Source organism: Pteropus medius, unplaced genomic scaffold (assembly GCF_902729225.1).
Source record: "Pteropus medius unplaced genomic scaffold, Ma_sr-lr_union100, whole genome shotgun sequence".
Classification (NCBI taxonomy): domain Eukaryota; kingdom Metazoa; phylum Chordata; class Mammalia; order Chiroptera; family Pteropodidae; genus Pteropus; species Pteropus medius.
In genome coordinates, this window is record NW_024349797.1 from 735251 (window position 1) to 756005 (window position 20755).

Consider the following 20755-nt stretch of genomic DNA (forward strand, 5'->3'; position numbering starts at 1 on the left):
AGTCTTGGAAAAGGGTCCTCTGCCTTTATTTTCAGGATGTACGCCACCATGCAGGATTTTGTACTCGGAATCTGTGCCTCTTGCCTCCTGACTGACTTGCTTATGAGGAAGTTGGTTTTCTTCGCCGGTCACCTGGAAGGATGTTAACAGTTCTCTGTGGTTCCTTGGGGAGTGTGCAGAGGTCTAGCCACAGCAGCATTTTGTTTTTGCCGTCTTTTAATAAATTAGCACCGAAGGGTGGGGTAGGTTACAATTCATAAGAAAATGCAGGCATTTTGTTAGTGAAATATTTCTAGCTTTAGGAGTAGCTGAAACTAGAGAGAGCTTGGGAAGAGGTGGTTGTAAATGCTGGATTCGTTCTGAAATATTCCTCATTGGGGTAAGTAACAAAGTAGAGGAAAATGCAGAAGAATGCTCATAGATATAATGGCTTCGGGAAAACTCTGTTTATTTTCTGTCTATTGTATTTACTCTTGTAAAATATGTTAAGCCTTTGTAAAGAAACAAAAGGCAAGTTAGGATTTTGAAATATCGAAGGTATTAAAAAGTGAGTGTTACAACATAGTCAGTAAAATATTTCTTTCCATTTTTAGCCTTGTTAAAAACCTGATTATGCATTGCTCTAAGTACTGAACTCTGTTGGTTATGTCTCGAACTTCTAGCCAGCACAGGGGTTCATGATATTCTGTGTTATTAGAGGTCATTGGAGACTTGGGGTAGGAGCTTTGGTGTCCTCAAACGAGATCCTCCTCGCTCCTCCCCAATAGTCTTTTAAAATATATATAAATAATTTAAATGATGGATTTTATTAAATGCTTTTCAGTTCTTTTCTTTCAAACCTTCTTTACTAAAATATATGGGTTTTGAACTGTCAACCACATACATTAGGGAGTCTTTTATTTTCATGTGTCTGTTTTTGGCAATTGCATTTTTTTTGTTGTTGTTTCTTAAGATGCATTTATCAAACACTAATTCCAGTTATCCTTCTCTCTTTTAGAGAAAGCATGGGATTATGGCAGTCACAGCGTCCCAGTAATACAAATTCCATTCAGTTTTTTCTGAAAGAGAGCCATCTATTAAAGTGAAGCAAAGGAACTATTGTGGATTATAATGTTTTGAAGATCTGGATTTTCAGAAGTTTGAAAATAAGACATTCAGCCTTTTAAATGAAAAAGGTTAAGATTTCATACAACTGCTGCATTTGCTGGAAACCATTCTCCAAAAGGGAAGTACACATTTAAAACTTAGATACAATGGTCCTTTCTGCAGGGATTTGAGTCTGATCGCTTGTACATCATGACCAGCTTGAAACGGTCGCAGACGGAGAGGCCCGTTGCCACGGAAAGGGCCTCCGTCGTCGGCGCAGATGGCCCTCCCAAAGTCCACACCGACGACTTCTACATGCGGCGCTTCAGGTCCCAGAATGGCAGCTTGGGATCTTCTGTCATGGCTCCCGTAGGGCCCCCCCGCAGCGAAGGCTCTCACCATATAACCTCGACCCCTGGGGTCCCAAAGATGGGGGTTAGGGCAAGGATTGCAGATTGGCCCCCAAGGAAGGAGAACGTAAAAGAATCTAGCCGTTCAAGCCAGGAAATAGAAACCTCAAGTTGCCTTGAGAGCATGTCCTCCAAAAGCAGTCCTGTGAGTCAGGGAAGTTCTGTTAGCCTCAATTCCAGTGACTCAGCCATGTTAAAAAGCATACAGAACACGCTGAAGAACAAGACGCGACCGTCGGAGAACATGGACTCCAGATTTCTGATGCCTGAAGCCTATCCTAGCTCCCCTAGAAAGGCTCTTCGCAGAATACGACAGCGGAGCAACAGTGATATCACCATAAGTGAACTTGACGTGGATAGCTTTGATGAATGTATCTCGCCCACGTACAAGACTGGGCCATCACTACACAGGGAATATGGTAGCACATCTTCAATTGATAAGCAGGGAACGTCTGGAGAGAGCTTCTTTGATTTGTTAAAGGGCTACAAAGATGACAAATCTGACCGAGGTCCAACTCCAACCAAGCTCAGTGACTTTCTCATCGCCGGTGGGGGCAAGGGTTCTGGTTTCTCTTTGGATGTTATAGACGGGCCCATCTCACAGAGAGAGAACCTCAGACTCTTTAAGGAAAGGGAAAAACCACTCAAGCGACGTTCCAAGTCTGAAACTGGAGACTCATCCATTTTTCGTAAATTACGCAATGCCAAAGGTGATGAACTTGGGAAATCGTCGGATCTTGAAGATAACCGATCAGAAGACTCCGTCAGGCCCTGGACGTGTCCGAAGTGCTTTGCCCACTACGATGTCCAGAGTATATTATTTGACTTGAATGAGGCGATTGTGAACAGGCACAATGTTATTAAGAGGAGGAACACCACCACGGGGGCGTCGGCAGCTGCCGTGGCATCCTTGGTCTCGGGACCGTTGTCCCACTCAGCCAGTTTTAGCTCCCCGATGGGCAGCACAGAGGACCTGAATTCCAAAGGAAGCCTCAGCATGGACCAGGGTGATGATAAAAGCAATGAACTTGTAATGAGTTGCCCATATTTTCGGAATGAGATAGGTGGAGAAGGTGAAAGGAACATCAGCCTGTCGAAATCAAATTCTGGTTCCTTCAGTGGATGTGAAAGTGCCTCCTTCGAGTCTGCACTCAGCTCCCATTGCACAAATGCGGGAGTGGCAGTCCTTGAAGTGCCCAAGGAAAACTTGGTGTTGCATCTGGATCGCGTGAAGAGGTACATTGTGGAACATGTGGATCTTGGCGCGTACTATTACAGGAAATTCTTCTATCAGAAGGGTGAGTAGAGATCTTTTAATTTGTTATGCTGAACTTTCTGAAAATGAGTACTGTCTGTCTGGTTTTTTAGTAGTGTGACGTAGATTTCATGAATTCCTTCTTAATGGTAAAATAGTTAAATAGGTATTTGCTGCAATATATTTCTTATTGCATTTTTTTTTAATTACTTCCTCTTTCAAGTACAAAATAACTCATATATTAAATAATTGCTTTTTAAAAAACCCTTTGATTTAGTGGATGAAATTATGGTCTTTGTGTAGAAGATTTATGTCACCTTGGGAGATAAATGTTAGATAAAGTTGAAAATATTTTAAATAGAGCTTTATCTTGTGGATTAAAAAACAATCTTAATGCAGCCTTTTATTTACGTAACACTCTTACAATCAGTACAGGACCATTTCTTTTCCACCCCGATGTTCTCATCAGTAAATGAGAATTGTAATATGTTTCTATCTGTTTCACAGGAATTTTAGTGAAAATTAGTTAACGTTATTTGAGAAAAGTCACAGAGCCAGTGTGTCTCAGAGCCGGGAATCAAGTTTAGGTCTTAATTTAAGAAGAAAAGGCACCGAAGAGACGTACCCTTAACATGTTGGTGACTTTCTTTCTAGTCTTTTCTGTTTTGGGTGGCGGGGATATATGCATATATTATCGGATTATACTTATATACAGTTTTATCTCATGCTTTTAATAAAGGCCCTACGATTTTTTTTTTTAAGTAAGTAATTTAAATGAACTCTCAGAAGCTTTCTAACACTGTTTTTGAGCGGCGTTATTAATTGAAGAATGAGTTTGTCATGCGAGCACCCAAGCTAGGAAACAGGATGCTCGCCAAGGAAGGGCATGCACCTGCGGACGTGCACCTGCGGACGTGCACCTGCGGTCGGTCCGTTGGCTAGCTCAGTACTCTGCGGCCTGGCTGAGAGACCCCTCTGTGCAGAGGGCTATAGCAGTGTTTTGATTTCCCACCTACTGTTCTGGAGTTTTTGAAACTTAGATTTATTCTTCCAAATGCAGTTTTACTTCTAGTACTCATTATAGCTTTATGACGTTGCTCACTTTAGAATAAAATTTATCTTATTACATGATGGACCCTATTCAAGAGGGCTTGTTCACTCAAAAAAATCTTATCTTGTTACTACTAAGTATCTAGGTCTCTTGAATATCGGTGTCAATAGCCCTGGCATCAATATGATAATGAAAACTCCAACTTCATTTTTAAGCAGTCTTTATTCTCTCAGAATAATTTTTTGGAGTTCAGATTTCAGAAATAACTTCTTTAAGTCCTTTTCTTCTGTCATTTAAGATACAGGGTTTCTCAGTGTTTCCATCCTGACATTTCGGGCGGATAGTTCTTTGTTGGAGGGGGTATGTCCTGTGCATTGTATGCTGTTGAGCAGCATCCCTGGTCTCTACACCCTAGATGCCAATAGGTGTCCCCTCCCCGCACCTTAGTGTGATGAGCTGAAATGTCTCCAGGCATTGCCAGTTATACCTTAGGAGGTAAATTGCGTCTAATGCCTGATGTATTGTACCCGGGGAAATTTTTCACAGGTGTTTCTGAGCTGTCTCTAGGTGGAGACCATCTTGCTAAAAACCAATACATTGAGTCTAACATAAGAGAGAATATTATAATTTATGTTGTAGTAGGCATTTTTTTCCTATTAGGTAATATGACAGTATTGAGTGAACATTTTTGAACACTTATTATATACTAGGAATTTTGCTAAACATTTGATGTGACATGCATTTTCTTTCAGCCTCTCTGCCCACTGAGGTAGGTACCGTTATTAATGGCATTTCCTATGAGAAAACTAGGCTTAAGTGACCTTACTGAATAAGCTGTCCTGGAGCTAGTAATGTTGGAACCAGGACTCCACCTTTGTGCCCGACCAGGGTCCTGCTCTTGACCGCTGTGCTCTGCTTTCTCTATATTAGTCTAAATGGAAGGAGTATATTTTTGTGTTTAACTTTGGTAGAAATTTGTTTAAAGTATTTTTATCTTTCCAAAGTATGGGATAAAATTTTGAATGCCTGTATTTCAGAGTAATCCATCTTAGCTCATAACACTTCATAAATTTAAAAGCCAGTAACTCAAAGTAGTTTCTAATTTGAAGTATAGAAAATACCCTCTTACCCAATATAATTGGAGCTGATTAATTGAAAATGTCAGTTAAATCAGGAGATTTTGAAAAAATATACGTATTAAAAATATTTTATTTTAATTAAAATTTATAAAAATATATTTGCTAAACTCTTGTGAGGCCATGGAATTCTCTTTGACAGTGATTCTACTATTTTGAATTCTACATTGTATTAATAGTATAAACCACAAGAGCAAAAACATAGACACTAGCAAAGCAATCTGAATCTTACGGAATCTTAGGTTTCATTTTTTTTTTTTTGGTCATTTTTTTGTAGCTGTCTCACCCACATCTAATCCAACAGCTTTCTTTTTTAGTGACTTGCCTTTATTAAGTCTTTACAAAGCTCTTAACTTAGTTTTTAGTAGAAAACACAAAGATTTATCTTTTATGCTCATATCCCATCACCTTTCATAATATTTAGTTAAATTTCATAATGACAGTAACAAGTCAACTGACACAGACAGGTTTGGAAGGACATAGCTGACTCTTCGTCAGCATGAAGTCCAGCTGGTGAGAGCAGAAATTCTGTGTGTGTGGCACTAGAGATTGCCTGCTAGTGCCATTGGGCATTCGTCATTGTGGTTTGCAGAGAGAACTTGGGACATTAGTCGATCCAGGGACTTGGTTCAGTGGAAGGCAGATCCAGGGACTTGGTTCAGTGGAAGGCAGATCCAGGGACTTGGTTCAGTGGAAGGCAGTCACGGTGCCTGCTGTGTTTTCTTGGGCCACAAAACTTAGAATTTTCAAGTCTGGCCGGTCATTTGTCACAATGTGATAATATGCAACAAATTATGACTGAATAACATCATTTGAAGCTGAAATTAAGCCCCTAAAGTATAACTGAATATTAGAACACTTATATGTGTACTTGTTATCACTGTATAAAATAAATAATTCTGCCTTATAACTTTTTATGTATAACTTGGTTCACTGAAATTAGCGCACTAGCTCAGTTTTCCTAATCGGAACCTTAAAGTGAGTCATCTCGTGGAAAGAATACATCTGTCAGATGTAATTTATCTTCCAGCAACAGGGTGTAGTGCTGCTGACCTGCTTGTCACTTTAACCTCTTTATCGCCATATATTTTCCATTTTTCTGTTTAATGCATTCCTGAACTCATTGTAGCTAAGTCTCTGAGGAAAAAAAAACTTACTGAATTATACTCTACAGTTGACGTTATATGTAAAATTTAATTGTATTTGGGTAATGAAGCTGCAATAGCTTTTTATATTACATTGTTTTTATAAGCATCATTATTTTGAAAATTTGCCTCCAAATGTTAGCCTAGTCTGCTGCTAGAAAGATGCTGGACCAATGGAAGAATCCCACTGTTTGCACTTATTAAAATAAGCAACACACTATCATTGTTTTTTCTAGTCCTTTCTTCTGCCCACTTCTCTCATGTGCTCTTTCTACTGAGACTCACCCAGGATTAAATGACAGTAATAATATAGCTAACGTTTATTGTGCTATTACTCTGTGTTATGCAGACCTCCTCACTTAATGCTCAAGGACCCCAAGGTGAAGCTTAAGTCCAAGTGATGCAACCATAGCCTTCCAAAGGAGGCACAGACTCTGCAATAGGATAGTATTAGAATTAATCTGGTCATGTCTCTATAAATATGTTTTATATTTAGCTTTTATCTACATTGTCACCATTGTCAAAATACCGAGGAAATTTGTAAGTGGAAAATACTGTTATAGAAGAATTATATTGCCTATAGTTGACATGGCTTATTGAGGAGACTTTCCTGGCTGTTACTCATCTCATTTGGTATGACCATACCAGACATTTTCAGATTTTCACTGAGCACACAATTGTCTTTGAGGCATGGCCTTCCTGAATCCCATTCAGAGAGACGAATTCATGGAAAAAGAGGAGCCCATGGGTTGCTTTGGCAGTGTGGTTGTTGTACCATTGATCAAAATGTTGATAGGCTTATCTGATGCTAGGCAGGATGTCATTCTCAAAGTCAAGTTACTGAAGACGCTGTGATAGAGAAGGGCCTCTCCCTATTGTCCAGTGGCCAGAAGCTGCCATTATTTGGTCTGAAGCTCATCTAAGAATATTTTCCCAGACCTGAAAAGAGGGAAAACTAATGCTTATGAACCTGATTATTCTTCTGAAAACTTTAAGCCTCGAGATTTGATTTTTTTTATTGCTCACCTTCCTTCTCCTACATCTCCACCTTCACCTCTCCTCACCCCACCACACACCTGTGTTTGCATGCACACATGCGCACACCCACACACGAATCGGGTTCAGCGGTCTGCTAGGCCTGGGGATTATCAGTCTGAGGACATAAGTTGGATTTCAGTTGCTATTGTAACATCCAGTTTTCTTTACCTCTCAACCTCTTATAATCAGCCATCTTTAATCTCATTTCTTTACAATATATGCCCTTAACTTCATTTGTACTTGAAGTGACAGCTTTAGCACTCTGATCCATTCTTAATTTTGCTGTCAGGAGCCATGCTTCAAGTTCCAGTTTATTAAATGAGCTTCATTAAGTAGCTATTATATTTTAGTGGAGCATCGTATGGTACATATAGAACATCAGGGGACCCCATACAGCTAAGCTTATTTGTAAAATTCTTGCTTATTTTGTTTTTCTTTAAATCCTTCTATGAATATAGCAATATTAGATTAGAAGAAAGTATTATGGGGTGCCTTAAAATTCAGAATTCTTTAAAGAGTTATTCTGTGTTTAGTTTTTTGATGTGGACGGTCTTATATTTCAAGTGATAAATTCAAGTCGACAAATCTGTTCCACTGAACCATGCTATGCTCAAACTTAACAGTTAATTTCTGCCAAAACTAATAAGGAAAGATTTTGTATTTGTAGAATTTATTATTTTAATGCCCTTGTCTTTCATATTTTATTGTCATCACAGTTTATCATTTGTTTGAAGTTAGCTCTCTAGTTATGTAGTTCTTCTTGGGGAGATTTGGGGCATTAAATAACTTCTTGACAAACTAACTTAGGAATATTTTGCTGCTTGCTGTCTTTTTATCTTCTCAGGGCTTCTAATTGCAAGAAGGCCATTAGGTGTGAAAGTTTGCATGTTTGCTTCTTTGAAAACAAACATCCTCTCCTTTCTTGGCTGTGATCTCCTCAGTCCCAACACTGATTGGCTGAACTGTGTGATCTGTAAGGCATTCCAGATTTCACATTGCCTGTGCCATTCCAGTTTAGAGGTTCGTGGAAGTTGGTTAAAAGGGCGTGTGTTTCAGCTACTCCTTTGTATGTTTTATTTTTAAAATCAGGATAGATTGTCAGAGGCCACCTTTGTTCAGACACTTGACTTTATTCAAGGGCATCTTGTTAAGATCCAGTCATGTAAAATCAAAATTTGCTTTTGTAATAAAACTGGCGATGAAGACATTGCCCATTATGTCATTCTTCAGCCTGTTTAAAAGTTCCATGAGAGAAATTTTAGAATTCGATGCCAGAAATCATTTTATGGTAACTTCCAAATGCCTGTCTTTCTGGTAATAGGTATGTTTTATTTGTTTTTGTTTGTTTGTTTTTACTGTATCTCCTATTTTCCCCCAAATTTGATATTCAACCATACAACCTTCATTATTGACACATTTGTTTCCTCTTTCCTCTTTTATTTTCTTATTTCTGTTTCATTCGCATGATTTATACATTTCCTTTAAAATTAATGACCTCAAAAAAATTTTTTTTGAAAAGAAAATGACTATACATTTATATCCAAATAAATTCCTCTATTCTCAGGCTTTGCCCCCAGTTCTAGCTACATTTCTTGCCAACTTTTAGTTGCTTCTACCTGGATGGCTATCTAGTTGGCAACTCAAAATGGTGTACACAAATTTTGATGTGTTTTTCTCCTAGAACAAGCCTCCCTCATTGTTGTCCCCTTGCTGTTGTGAATGCCATCATTCTCATCAGTTGGGAAGGTTTCGGTCTACCTCCAAATTGCTGCCAACTTCCTGATCTCTATGTCCCATTCCCAATTCTAGAACTTCAGGCCCTCATTGCCTCTTACCTGAATTCTAGCAATAGATGTCTTAGTCTCTCTATCTATTGTCTGCTCTCCTCAAAATCCAACCTCTTGCCTTTGCCAAATACAATCTAATCATATAACAGGTTATACTCTACATGATTATATCCATGATTTAATCATGTAACAAGTTTGTTGCCTCAGTTGAGTCCTCTGAGAAGCAGATAATGAGACAGTATAGGGATTCAGGTGGTTTGTTAGGGACTTGAGAATAACGCCTATGAAAGAAAAAAGGGAGAGGAAGCAGAGTTTAGCAGAGAGAGCTATCAGCCCACGATGCAGATCAGCCAACACAGTGGAGCAAAGAGTGAGCATTAAAGAAATCCTGTGATGGGCAGTAATGGCCAGGCCCTGTTCTCCCGGACTTGCTTAGTTCTTGGAGGGGGCTGTCCAAGAAGAGTGTGGATGGGCTGGAGAACTGTAGCAGATCCAAAGACACGACAGCCAAAGACTTTCAAAACTGATTGTATTTCTTGAGGCTGAATCACTTGCAAGTCCTTTCTGGAAGGGAGATCAGAATGTTACATTTCTGGATCTGCCACATAGGCATGAGTGCCTTCACTCAGGTTGGTGTGGTTTAGGGCACTAGAGTGGTAAACAAAGCAGACCTCCTGTGGAGCTTGCATTTTTGGTGGAGGGAAACACAATAAAATCACACAAAAGTATGTATATTTATGCTTATTATGAGAATTGATAATACAAAGGTGGACTAAGTAATTTCTAATTCCAGTAATTTGGTTTGTAATGTTCTATATCTTTCCTTACACACACACAAATTTATTATTCCATTTATTGTTAACAGGAGTGCCCTTCATGTTTTTAAGTAGTCTCAAAAATTAATAACTGCACATTCATACACTTATTTAGTCATTAAATATTTATTAAGTGTTTACTCTGTGCCAGCTACAGTGCCTGGAGAATAAAAGGAGATAACACCTGTCGTCATTGTATGTTTACAGTCTGTCATTCATGCTGTTAACACAAATGAGAAACTATCGTATGTTATTTTTTTTCCTGTTTTTAAAAAATTATTTTTTAAAAATTTGCAATTTTCTTGTTCCTTCTGTCTGGAACTCCATTTAGATGGAAGGTAGCACCTCTGGATTTCTCTTCCATGTTTTTTCTTTTGTAATTTTAATTTAAAAATTTTTGTTCTTATTTATCTTTGTTCTCTAATTTTATCTTCTGGATAATGGATTGATATATAGCTCTCTATGTTCTATTATCCAGTTCTTTCATTTTGTTATTTCAGAAGTCATAATTTTATTCTCTAGGAATTCAGTATTTTTGTTTTCCTATAGCTATTTTTCATAATAGCTTATCTTTATTTTATATACTCCACGTCTCCACTGCTGTTAATTAAAAATTTTATCTGAGTTCTTTTCCTAGAATAATCTGTATCTTCTGAGTTGTATTTTCTGTTTTCTCATTTTTCTCTTTCATACTATTTGTTTTCTTTAGTTTGATTGTCTAGTGATCTTATCACCTTTATGAACAAAGGCTGAGGAAGATTGATTGGTGTAGGTGGCAGGCTTCCCCTGCAGTAAGTACTGTGGGTCTCTTTCCCCAGCTAGCCTCACCTTACACAGGAGGGCTGAGGGCTAATGCTGGAAAAGTAGTGAGATCTCTTAAAAGGGAAGTGTCTTGATGGGGGAGGGTGGTTAGAGGACAGTGAACAAGGTGCAAGACAGAACTGCATGCATTAGACTGGGTTGTTCTCCCTTCTTCCCTTACCCACCTGACAAGCTCTGCCTCTCCTGGGCTTGTGATGCCTGTGTAACCCTCTCCTTCCCAAAGGTGAAGATGCTATCCCACCACTGCTCCCCGCCACCCTGTGTCCCTTGTTTTCTGCACAGTACTTTTCGTGATGACTGCTGGTTCAAAACCAGTCTAAGAACCCTTGAAGGTAAGGACCACAAATTAGGTAGGCTCAGTAAATGTTTCACAATTGAATGAATGTTTGGTGCTGATGCAAAGTATATGAATTATTGAGTTGAGGAGCCAGTGTATCTTTTATTTTAGGATCAGGTAGAGGCAATGAGGGCCTTCTGCATATATGACCTTATGTTATATGCCAGACACTGAATAATACGTTGTAGTTCCTTTTCCTCTCTTTTCAGGAAGTAAGACCACAAACAAGTCTGTGTGTGGTCACAGTGGTTTTGTGGAAATTAAGCGAGACCTGATATCAATCGATCCCCCTAAGCCCCAAACACCATTAAGGAGACTGATTTTTACTATTGTAAATTTTATTAGACACAACTGATGGATGCTAAAATCAGTGAGTGACAGTTTGAGGAGAAACAGGAGGAGAAGCAGGATTTGCATGATTCCAAATTATCTCCATGAGGATATGTGTAAACTACAAGGAGAAAGATAGTAACTTTATGGTGAAGACACCTGGCATATGCCACCTTAGCAAAGTGAATCCAGGTCCATATCATGAACTTCATGAAATGATGCACTGAGTTTACATCATTTCTGTGGTTCTCTTCACCAAAATGCGTAATCTCAGTCCAATCATATGAAATCACCACATAAGCCCAGACTGAGTGATAAATACTCTTCAAAGGTATCAAAGTCATGAAAAACAAGATTGGAGAACTATTACAGATTGTACGGTACCAAGAAAAAAACAGCTAAATTTAACATGGGATATTGAATGGGATTTCAAACCAAGAAAAGAAGGACATAGCGGAAAAACAGGTGACATTTGAGTAAGATCTTTAGTTAATGGGTTTTACCAGTGGTAATTTCCCGGTTCTGTTAATGATGATGGTGCTGTATATAGTTGCATAAGATGTTAGCATTAGGGGAGACTGGTTTGGGGATATATGGAAACTCCCTCTACTATTTTTGCAACTTTTCTGTAAGTCTAAAAGCAGTCAAGATAAAAAGTAAAAAACAAAGACCTTTGGGTACAGTCAATAACAGCAGCTAATATACGAACCATCTGCATGAAAATGGTAGTGCTTCCCCAACTTGCTGTGTCAAGTGCATCAGAGTGACTGCTATGTTTACTGATTCCCATATCCCAAAGAATTTCTGTGCTCTTGGTTTTGCAGTTTCAAAGAAGCAGGGCCCTTTAGAACTGTTATTTCTGTGCAGTTGATAACATGTTAAAAAAGCCTGGCATGTATTTTTTGAAATTAGGTGCTCAAAAAATGTTTGCTTTATTGTATCCGTTACTCTCCTCATCTTCTCATGGAACCCCCTCTGCTGTACAGGAGGCCATTCATCTGAGCCTCAGGGGTGGGGTTGAGAGGAGAGATCTTCCTGACTGCATTCAAGTCAAGTAGAAGCATTTGATGTAAAAGCATCAGCAGAAGCAACCTCTACAACTCTTAGGGACAGTTAGTCAGCAAGTCTGTGGGCTGTGCTGAGGTTTTGAGACACTGCATAGGCCCTGCCCTCATGAGCAGCAGTGACTTCTGCCTTGACTGAATCTCTGGCAGTCTCAGAGGCACTTCCTTCCAAATCCCTCAAAAGCAGGTTACTTAGGAAGACATCTTGCTGTATTATCCCTGATAAGGAGGTATAAAGGGTGTTTTAAATATAAAGAAGTTGAGTTAGAGACAGATGTCTCATTGTAATTTCTTTCATTTGGATGTTAAATACTTCCCCCCTACCAGCTGGTGTTTAAATTCATATTAACTAACATTAGAAGTAGAGTCACATTAATATGCAGCCTTTAAAACCAGTCTTTAAACTCATTGACCATTTTATACTTTTAAAAAATCTTCCTATTATAAGTTATATATATTCATTACAGAATTAGTAACTATTGTAAGTTATATATAAGATATATATTCATTACAATTAGTAACTATAGAAAATAAGAAAATCTTGTGTGATTACTAGTAATTTTATTTCTGTCTCATCTTTTTTAATACATGCATATTTTTAAGTAAAATAAGGATCATTAAATACAGTTTTATTTATTTTTTTGTGATTCCATAATTGGCTATACTATCATTTATTTATAATTTTCCAGTTGTTGTAATGTAAATTCAGGTTTTCCAGTTTCTTGTTACTATAAATAGTGTTTACATCAGATGTTCCTATGTGTTTTTTTCCTGTTGACTCTTTCTCAGTTTGGTCAAATCTATATAGACTGTCCTTAGAATATATTTTTAAGTGCATTAAATAAAAGTACAAAGCATACTAAAATATAGTTGTAAAAGTGTTTAAAATTTTGTGACATACTAATATATATGCTTTCTTATTGCATTAACAAAAGATCTAGCTTCAGGTTGGTAACTACCATAATGTCAAAGTAGAATGAGCATAATCGGTATTTTGATATCTCTGCTCTGCAGCAACTGTAATGAGATATGACAATGTCAATGATATCTATAGTTGTCAAAGTCACATATACAGCTAATATTACTGTATTTTGTTGCCTCCGTTTATAATTGATGGAAATGCTATATTTCATTTAGAAGTTAGTGAATATAAAAGTATAGTTTTTTTCATTCAAGTTCATAGACCCCCTAATTTCTATCCATACACAAGTTTAAATATATAATTATTGGCTATTTATCATAGATTGATATTGGCCAATAAAAAAAAAATCTCTTAATTTGATTGTTACTCTGTACTTTCCGTGTTTCTCTTCATTTCAGTAGTTTGTACTTTTTTCTTTAATCATTTTGATACACTTTATTAACGTTGACATAACTTCATATTAGTTTATGTTTTATTGGCAAGTTAGGGGCTATTAAGGGCAGCTTAGTTATCTGCAATTTTAAGCCCCAGAACTTTATGCAATTTTGGCAAATACACCATCCTACTTTGGAAAGAAGAATTGGAACTTCAGAGTACTGTGCATTTTGTAAATGTGGGCAACAAAAATTATAAGCTTAGTGGAGTGTTTTAGAACAGAATCCTGGCAGGTGGCCAGTCCTGTGTAAATGTCCCCATCTATGACTCTGACCTGCTTTTGATTATGATGCAATGTCTTAGGCTATTTAGTTCTTATGGAACCTCCTCCACCCTTATAATTAGGATTAGCCCATATGCGCCAGAGACTGAGAATCCCTGAGTGGTGTCCTTCTCAGAAAGAGCTATTCTTTTACAGTTTGCCTCCACTTTGGCAAACCTGTGTTTCGTTTTAAAAGCAGAATATGCTGCAGCTGCCTTTTAATTAAAAAAAAAAAAAATCTCTTTAACTTTTGAATCTGTCCTTTCTTTCTGATCTTGTCATTATCGTATTAAGATATAGTAAGTTGCACCAAAAAAAAAAAAAAGAACAACTTGAACCCAGTAGGCAGATAAGCAACTTTACAGAAGCATTTGCTACAGTGCGTGGTCTTAGTTTCATCCATATTTTTTATCTAATGAGAATATTGAGAGTCAGATTTGTTGACTGCATTGACAGTGGCACACTTTTAGCCTACCAAGTAGACTCTTAAGAAATGATAGTTTAAAATATTGAAAATGGTGAAGTAATTTTAATTCTAGCTAGTAAAGTTGTCATTGTTCCATTCTTTGACCTGCTGATGCATAATGAGGCCCAATTCTGTCTGCATTGTACTCGTATCTTTACTGCCCTGTTTCTGTAGTCACTTAAGATGCCTTTTCCAGAAAACACGGAAGAGTTTTCATTTTTTCCTTCTGCTTAGTCAATTAGGGTAACTAAAATTAGAATGTGAACCTTTCTGTGACTTAAACATTTATTGCTATATTACATACACACACACAATAGTTTCTGAAATGGTTGGTACCAATTCACAGTGCCACCGGCAGTGCATAAGTGAATGTATGACAGCTTTACCAAGGACCATTTTTTTGCTTCAGGAATGTTAGGCACAAGATAGTACCTAAGTTTCATTTGCTTTCTATTTCTATGATTTGTGTTTATCAGATTATTTTCCCTATTTAAACTCTAAATTTAAACAATTCTAAAGAACTATTTTAAGCCATGAATTATAACTTTGCAAATAATAAAAAATAAAATGTATTTTTGTTCATAGTTATACACAGTCCAGATTATGCCGGTCTCCCTAGGGAAACGTACAACTGAAATATTAATACAGAGTCTGCAAATACGAAAACCAGCACAAGCGGTCCAGAAATTGCTGGTTGAAGCCCCATACCTCTCGTGATTTGATATTTCTTTTCTCCTTTACAATTAAAATGCCAGACTTAAAAACAAACAAACAAACAAATAAATAAAATTAAAATTAACTTTTTTTGCGTTGAGTGCACATGCTTATATGTAGCTCATAACCAGGTAACAGGACTGTACTTGATCTAATTACTTGGAGCTTTGAATTATTTACTGTCTCCCCTCCCTAAGAATATGAAATTTTATTGAGGATATGTCAACCAAAAATATAGCTACTTGTGTGGAATGTCCTAGTGATGGCAGAACTACTCATTGGCACTCTTTTTACCATCCTTGTTAAAACTCGAGAACCAGAACTAACAAGAAAACTTCAGACTAAACATTTGTGTAGGTCTTAAATATGAAAAATGAAGGCGGAGGAAATCAACCACATATAGATAAGACAATATTTCTCCCTTTTAACACAGTGAAACCTTGTCTCTATAGCACATCAACCAATAAAGTTTGATGTGTGATCTGGCTAGTTAATCCCTTTAGGCACCAAAATTTATTTAACTTTTTAAAATTCACAGTATAATTTTAGAAACTTTTGAGAAGATAATGTATATGTAATGGCTAAGAAATTGAGCTTTGAAATCAGTAGTTAAAATTGTGTGTTTGAATTCTGATACTGCTCTTTACTAGTTGTGTCTGGGAAGTGACTTACACTCTCTAAATCATGGTTATCACATCTGTAAAAAAGAAGGAAATATCTGTATTTTCATGGTTGATGTGACTATTAGAGTGATTGGCAATATGCCTCAATTCGCTGCATTACATTATTCTAATACAATTATTCTAATATGGTGATTGCAATATTGTTTTTTGGCATTCCAGTAGGCTGGCACTAAAATATGCCTGTATTTCAATTCATTCATGAGCAGATTTATCTACCTTACTCGAGTGTCCAGTTCCTCTTCCCTTCCTGACTTTCATCATCCTGAATTCTCTCACCAGAGGCTTCCTAGCCTTTCTTTGTCTGCATCTTCCCTGTCCTTGTTCCTCTTCTTCTCCTTCTGCTCCACCTCCCCACCCCCACCCCAAAAGACAAAGCCGATTGTGGATCTGGCTGGAAGAGCTGGCTACAATTGGTCGATAGCTCCATTAGCAAGGGATGGAGGTAAATGGCAGGTAGGAAAAAATAAAAAATACAACATAGAGCAAGTAAGTACGGCTGCTCAGAGGCTCTAGTCCTGAGAGGAAAGTGCTGCAGTCCAGTGAAACTGAAGGACAGACAGAGTCAACAGTGGGCAGAAGGACCAGTATTTTATTTTTTTATTTTATTTTATTTTATTTATTTTAATTTTTATTTTATTTTTAAATTAAATTTATTGGGGTAACTGGTTAATACAATTATATAATTTTCAGTTATACATTATAATTTAACATCTGTATATTCTATTGTGTTTACCACCCAAAGTCCAGATTTCTTCAGCTATCATATATTTGAGCCCCTTTACCCACTTCATCCTCCCCCTACCCCCCTATATTTGACCACCTTTACCACATCTACTCTCCCCTCTCCTCCCCTACCCCCTACCCCCTGGTAACCACTAGTCTGTAGTCCATGTCCAAGAGTCTCCGTTTGTTTGCCTTGTTCTTTTGTTGCTTTTAGGTTTCTATCCCACATATAAGTGTCATCATGTGATTTTCATCTTTTTCTGTCTGGCTTATTTCGCTGAGCATGATTATCTCGAGTTCCATCCATGTTGTAGCAAATGGCAGTATTCATCTCTTCTTATGGCTGAGTAATATTCCATTGTATACACGTACCACAGCTTCTTTAGCCAGTCATCTATTGTAGGACACTTCGGTTACTTCCATGTCCTGGCCACTGTGAATAATGCTGCTATGAACATTGGTATGCAAATATCTTTATGGGTATGATTTTTTAAGTCTTTGGGGTAAATACCCAGTAGAGGGATTGCTGGATCATATGATAAATCAATTCTTAGTTTTTTGAGGAACCTCCATACTGCTTTCCATAGTGACCGTACCAATTTGCAGTCCCACCAGCAGTGTATGAGGATTCCTTTTTCTCTGCATCGTCTCCAACGTTTGTTATTACTTGTCCTGTTGATTATAGCCATTCTAACAGGTGTGAGATGGTAGCCCATTGTGGTTTTGATTTGCATTTCCCTAATAGCTAGTGATGTTGAGCATCTTTTCATGTATTTGTTGGCCATTGTATGTCCTCTGGGGAGAAGTATCTGTTCAGATCCTCTGCCCATTTTTTGATTGGATCGTTTGTTTTTTTGTTATTGAGCGGAAGGACCAGTGTTTTAGTTTTAAAAAAATCTGAGTCATTTGATCATTTGTATTGGGACCAAAATTTAAGGACTCAGAAATTCAATTTAAGGTTACTACTGAACGATACTCCTCCACCAGAGAGTTACACACTGCTTTAGGATTTTGAATTAATACAGTTGTGTTTATGTAGAAAGAGTTTTCCTTTTTTCTATACCTTTATAATCTTCAGGAGCAGAAAATGGTCAGTGGACAAAAAAACAAGACTTTTATTGTAAGAATAATTCTTATTCAAGTTGAAAGACTTTTTTTGAACAAGCAGAGTCTGATCATGATAGTGGTGAATTTAACATAGGAGGCCAAACCAGAATCTTCATCTATACCAGTAAAACTGAAAAAGATAAGACCAAATGGAAATGCTTTCTTCCAAGTAATAGTGAGAGCTCTTTTTTAATTAAAAAAGAAAAAGATTGATGTTTCTGCACAAATGCAAGTTTTAAATGATCTTCCTGGACTTATCCAACCATAGGTGGGTTTGTTTGAAGACAGAATCTGAAGAAAGTGTTTAGAATTCATTTATAATTATCTCATCAACATTTCCCCAACTCAGAATGTATGTCTTTAGCATCTGGGGAAAATTACATAACAATATAGTTGGGTCTTGATGACACACAAAAAAATTAAGTGATCTTTAATACTTTTGTTTTTTTATTAACATTTTTCATTTTTATGTAAGGTTTAGTTTCTTTTTTAAATGACGCTTATTTTTTCTGACAATTTATACTAAAATGATTGTATTTAATATTTGTTTCTTTATAGATTTACATTTTTGTTATACCATTTCTGAATTTTTGCATTCGAAATATATTAAATATTTGCTATCACTAATTTGTATTTCTATAAATTCTTAACACTTTTAAATAAAATATTACTATTAACTTACAAAGTAAACACTTTCATTTTGCTCCAGTATTCAATAACTCTTTTAGAGGATATCTAAGTAATATCTTAGATGAGACCTGAAGGATGAGAGGACTCAGTCAAGTAGAGTTGCGGAAAGAATGTTCTAGGTAGAGCTTTCAGGTAAGAAAGGGCACAGTAAGTTTGAACAACTAACAGAAGTTTAGTATCATTGGTTCTCAGAGTTCAAGATAATGGGAAGGTCGAGGTTGAAATTGAAGTGCTAGGCTGGTGACAGGTTGTGAGGGCCTTTGGGGAAGCCATTAAAAGTATCCAAGGACCCTTGGTAAATCAGAAGGATTTCAAACTTAATGGTGATGTTCAGATTTGCATTTTAGAAGGACCATCTAGCTTCTGTGTAAATGAATTGGATAAAAACAGACCTGTTAGAAGACTTACAAACATCCAGGCAAATGATAATGAGGGGACATCAGTGGCTATGGAATGGAGAAGAAATAGATAGATTTGAGAGGGATGCAGGAATTAGAATTCACAGGACATGACAGTGGGTCTGTCACGAGCAACTAGGTGAAGTGGTAGCGGTCACTGAAATTGGAACTCCAGGGAGAGCAATATAGGGAAGGTAAGGGGTTCACTTTTGCATATGTCCACTTGCAAACTGATTCGTTAGGGAGATGTGGAGATCGAGGGCTTAGAGAAGTCTGGAGTGGGCATGTAGACTTTTGAGAATCATCAGTATTGAGATGGCAGTTGAAATTTTGCGAGTGTTTAGAGTAGTCACGATCGGGAGAGGAAGGGAAACTAAGAACAGCCAGAGTAGAAGAAGAATCAGGAGAGGGTGGTATCATAGACGAGTGTTTCTAAAAAAAACATGAAATGATCAACTGTGCCCGATGAGAAGGAGAATTTGAGCAAGATGAGGACCGACATATTTGATTTTAACTGTAAGGCTGTCATTGGTGACTGTAAATGGGAGTCAGATTATAGTAATTCCAAGGTGAGGAATTAGGCAGGTCTTTCAAGAAATTTCCAATGGAGGAAAAGAAAGAAGAGTTAACCTGAAGGGTCATAGGAGCTAGGGTGTTACATTTAAAGATGAAGGGGACTTGAGCCTGATTAAATGAGAATGGGAATCAGCGAATAGAAAGGGAGAAGTTGAAGAGATGGTGATCAGCCCTCAGAGTCTCTGGGAAGGTGGACTGAGTGGAGGCCAGAATTTAGGGTGAAACTGGGTTTTGGATTGTAGAGAAAAGGAAGCAGAAGTCTGGATCCAGGTAAGTGTGTATGATGGAAAATGAGGACATTGGCTTCTGAAATGACGTCTTTATTTTCTCTGTGATGTAGACAGCAATATAATTCGCTGAGATTGAGGAGAAAGCAGGTGGAGGAAGTTGAAAAATAGCAAATGTTCGAAATATCTGCTCTGTTGAAGGGCAGCAAGAGCTGACTAGGGACAGCTTGAGGACAGGTTAAGGTTGTTGACAATGACTTGTCATAGGCTTTCACCGGCAGCAGAAAACGGCAGTCTCACCTGCCCCTCTTGAGGTTTGTCGGGTGTGATCGAGGAGTTTCTAGAGAGTCGGGTTTCCGTTGAGTCCGTAACATGCAAGGAACAGAATATAATGAAATGTGACTCCCACTCATCTGTGACACGTCCACGGTTGTTCTGTGCTGCAGTATTAAAATATTCTCCAAATTTATTGAAGTGTGTTAAACACAAGACAAGGTTCCGTCTTGTGTTTAAGTTCTTGTCCGCTTTTACACTATTCCTGTCTCCACCCTTTCTGTTTTCTTCCTTGTTGTCAGTTGTTCTCTCACATTGCTGTCTGCATGCAAGTCTGTATCAGCCCTACACTCTGGACTTTGTCAACATCTGGAATTATCACACCTCTGAAATAAAGCTGTGGGCTTGAAGACCAGACAACCAAGCTTATTAAAATTATGTGCAAAGTAAGAGTAAATAACCTCTGCGTGTGATTCTCACGTGCTGTGCTTTGAGGGTGTACATGAGGGTTTATATATGAATTTTGTGACGTTTTATTGGGTGGTTTCTCAGTTGTTCATATATGAGATGTTTGTTGCCTGTATTCACATGCGTTTTTCTGTTTTGAAGCTCCATAGATTATGGTAATATTCCTAGAGAGCCCTCAATATTTGATTATACCTTTAAAAGTTATTCTTTAGTACTTGCAAAGTATTTTCATACACAACCTAAATTTTAAAACTAAAAATTAGATATTTTATGCTCTTATTTTTTATTTTTCTCATGGATTTTCAAATACCTATGTATTTTGAATGAGAGTAACATGTATTTTCACATGTTTATGCATTTTGTATAAGAACGATGTACCATGACACAACTCAGTCATTTAGTCATGACACATGTAAATGAAATAGGTCAATATTAAGTATTTTGGAGGTTTGAAAAATAAGTTATTTACTCTAACTTTTCACATATTTCTGTGTTTTATGGACTTATCTGTGAACATCTCATGTATGTATCAACA

At 37.4% G+C, this 20755-nt stretch overlaps 1 protein-coding gene across 15 annotated transcripts in view; it reads left to right on the forward strand.

Annotated features, from left to right (window-relative positions):
- The window catches only part of SIPA1L1 (signal induced proliferation associated 1 like 1), a 321896-nt gene that overhangs the window by 193390 nt on the left and 107751 nt on the right, over nt 1-20755 (forward strand). For all 15 annotated transcript variants that reach the window (XM_039883686.1, XM_039883681.1, XM_039883680.1 and 12 more), the window contains one exon: nt 998-2794. In XM_039883686.1, coding sequence (XP_039739620.1) covers nt 1297-2794 — 1498 coding nt within the window. In that variant the 5' untranslated portion in view covers nt 998-1296. The remainder of the gene's footprint in view (nt 1-997; nt 2795-20755) is intronic.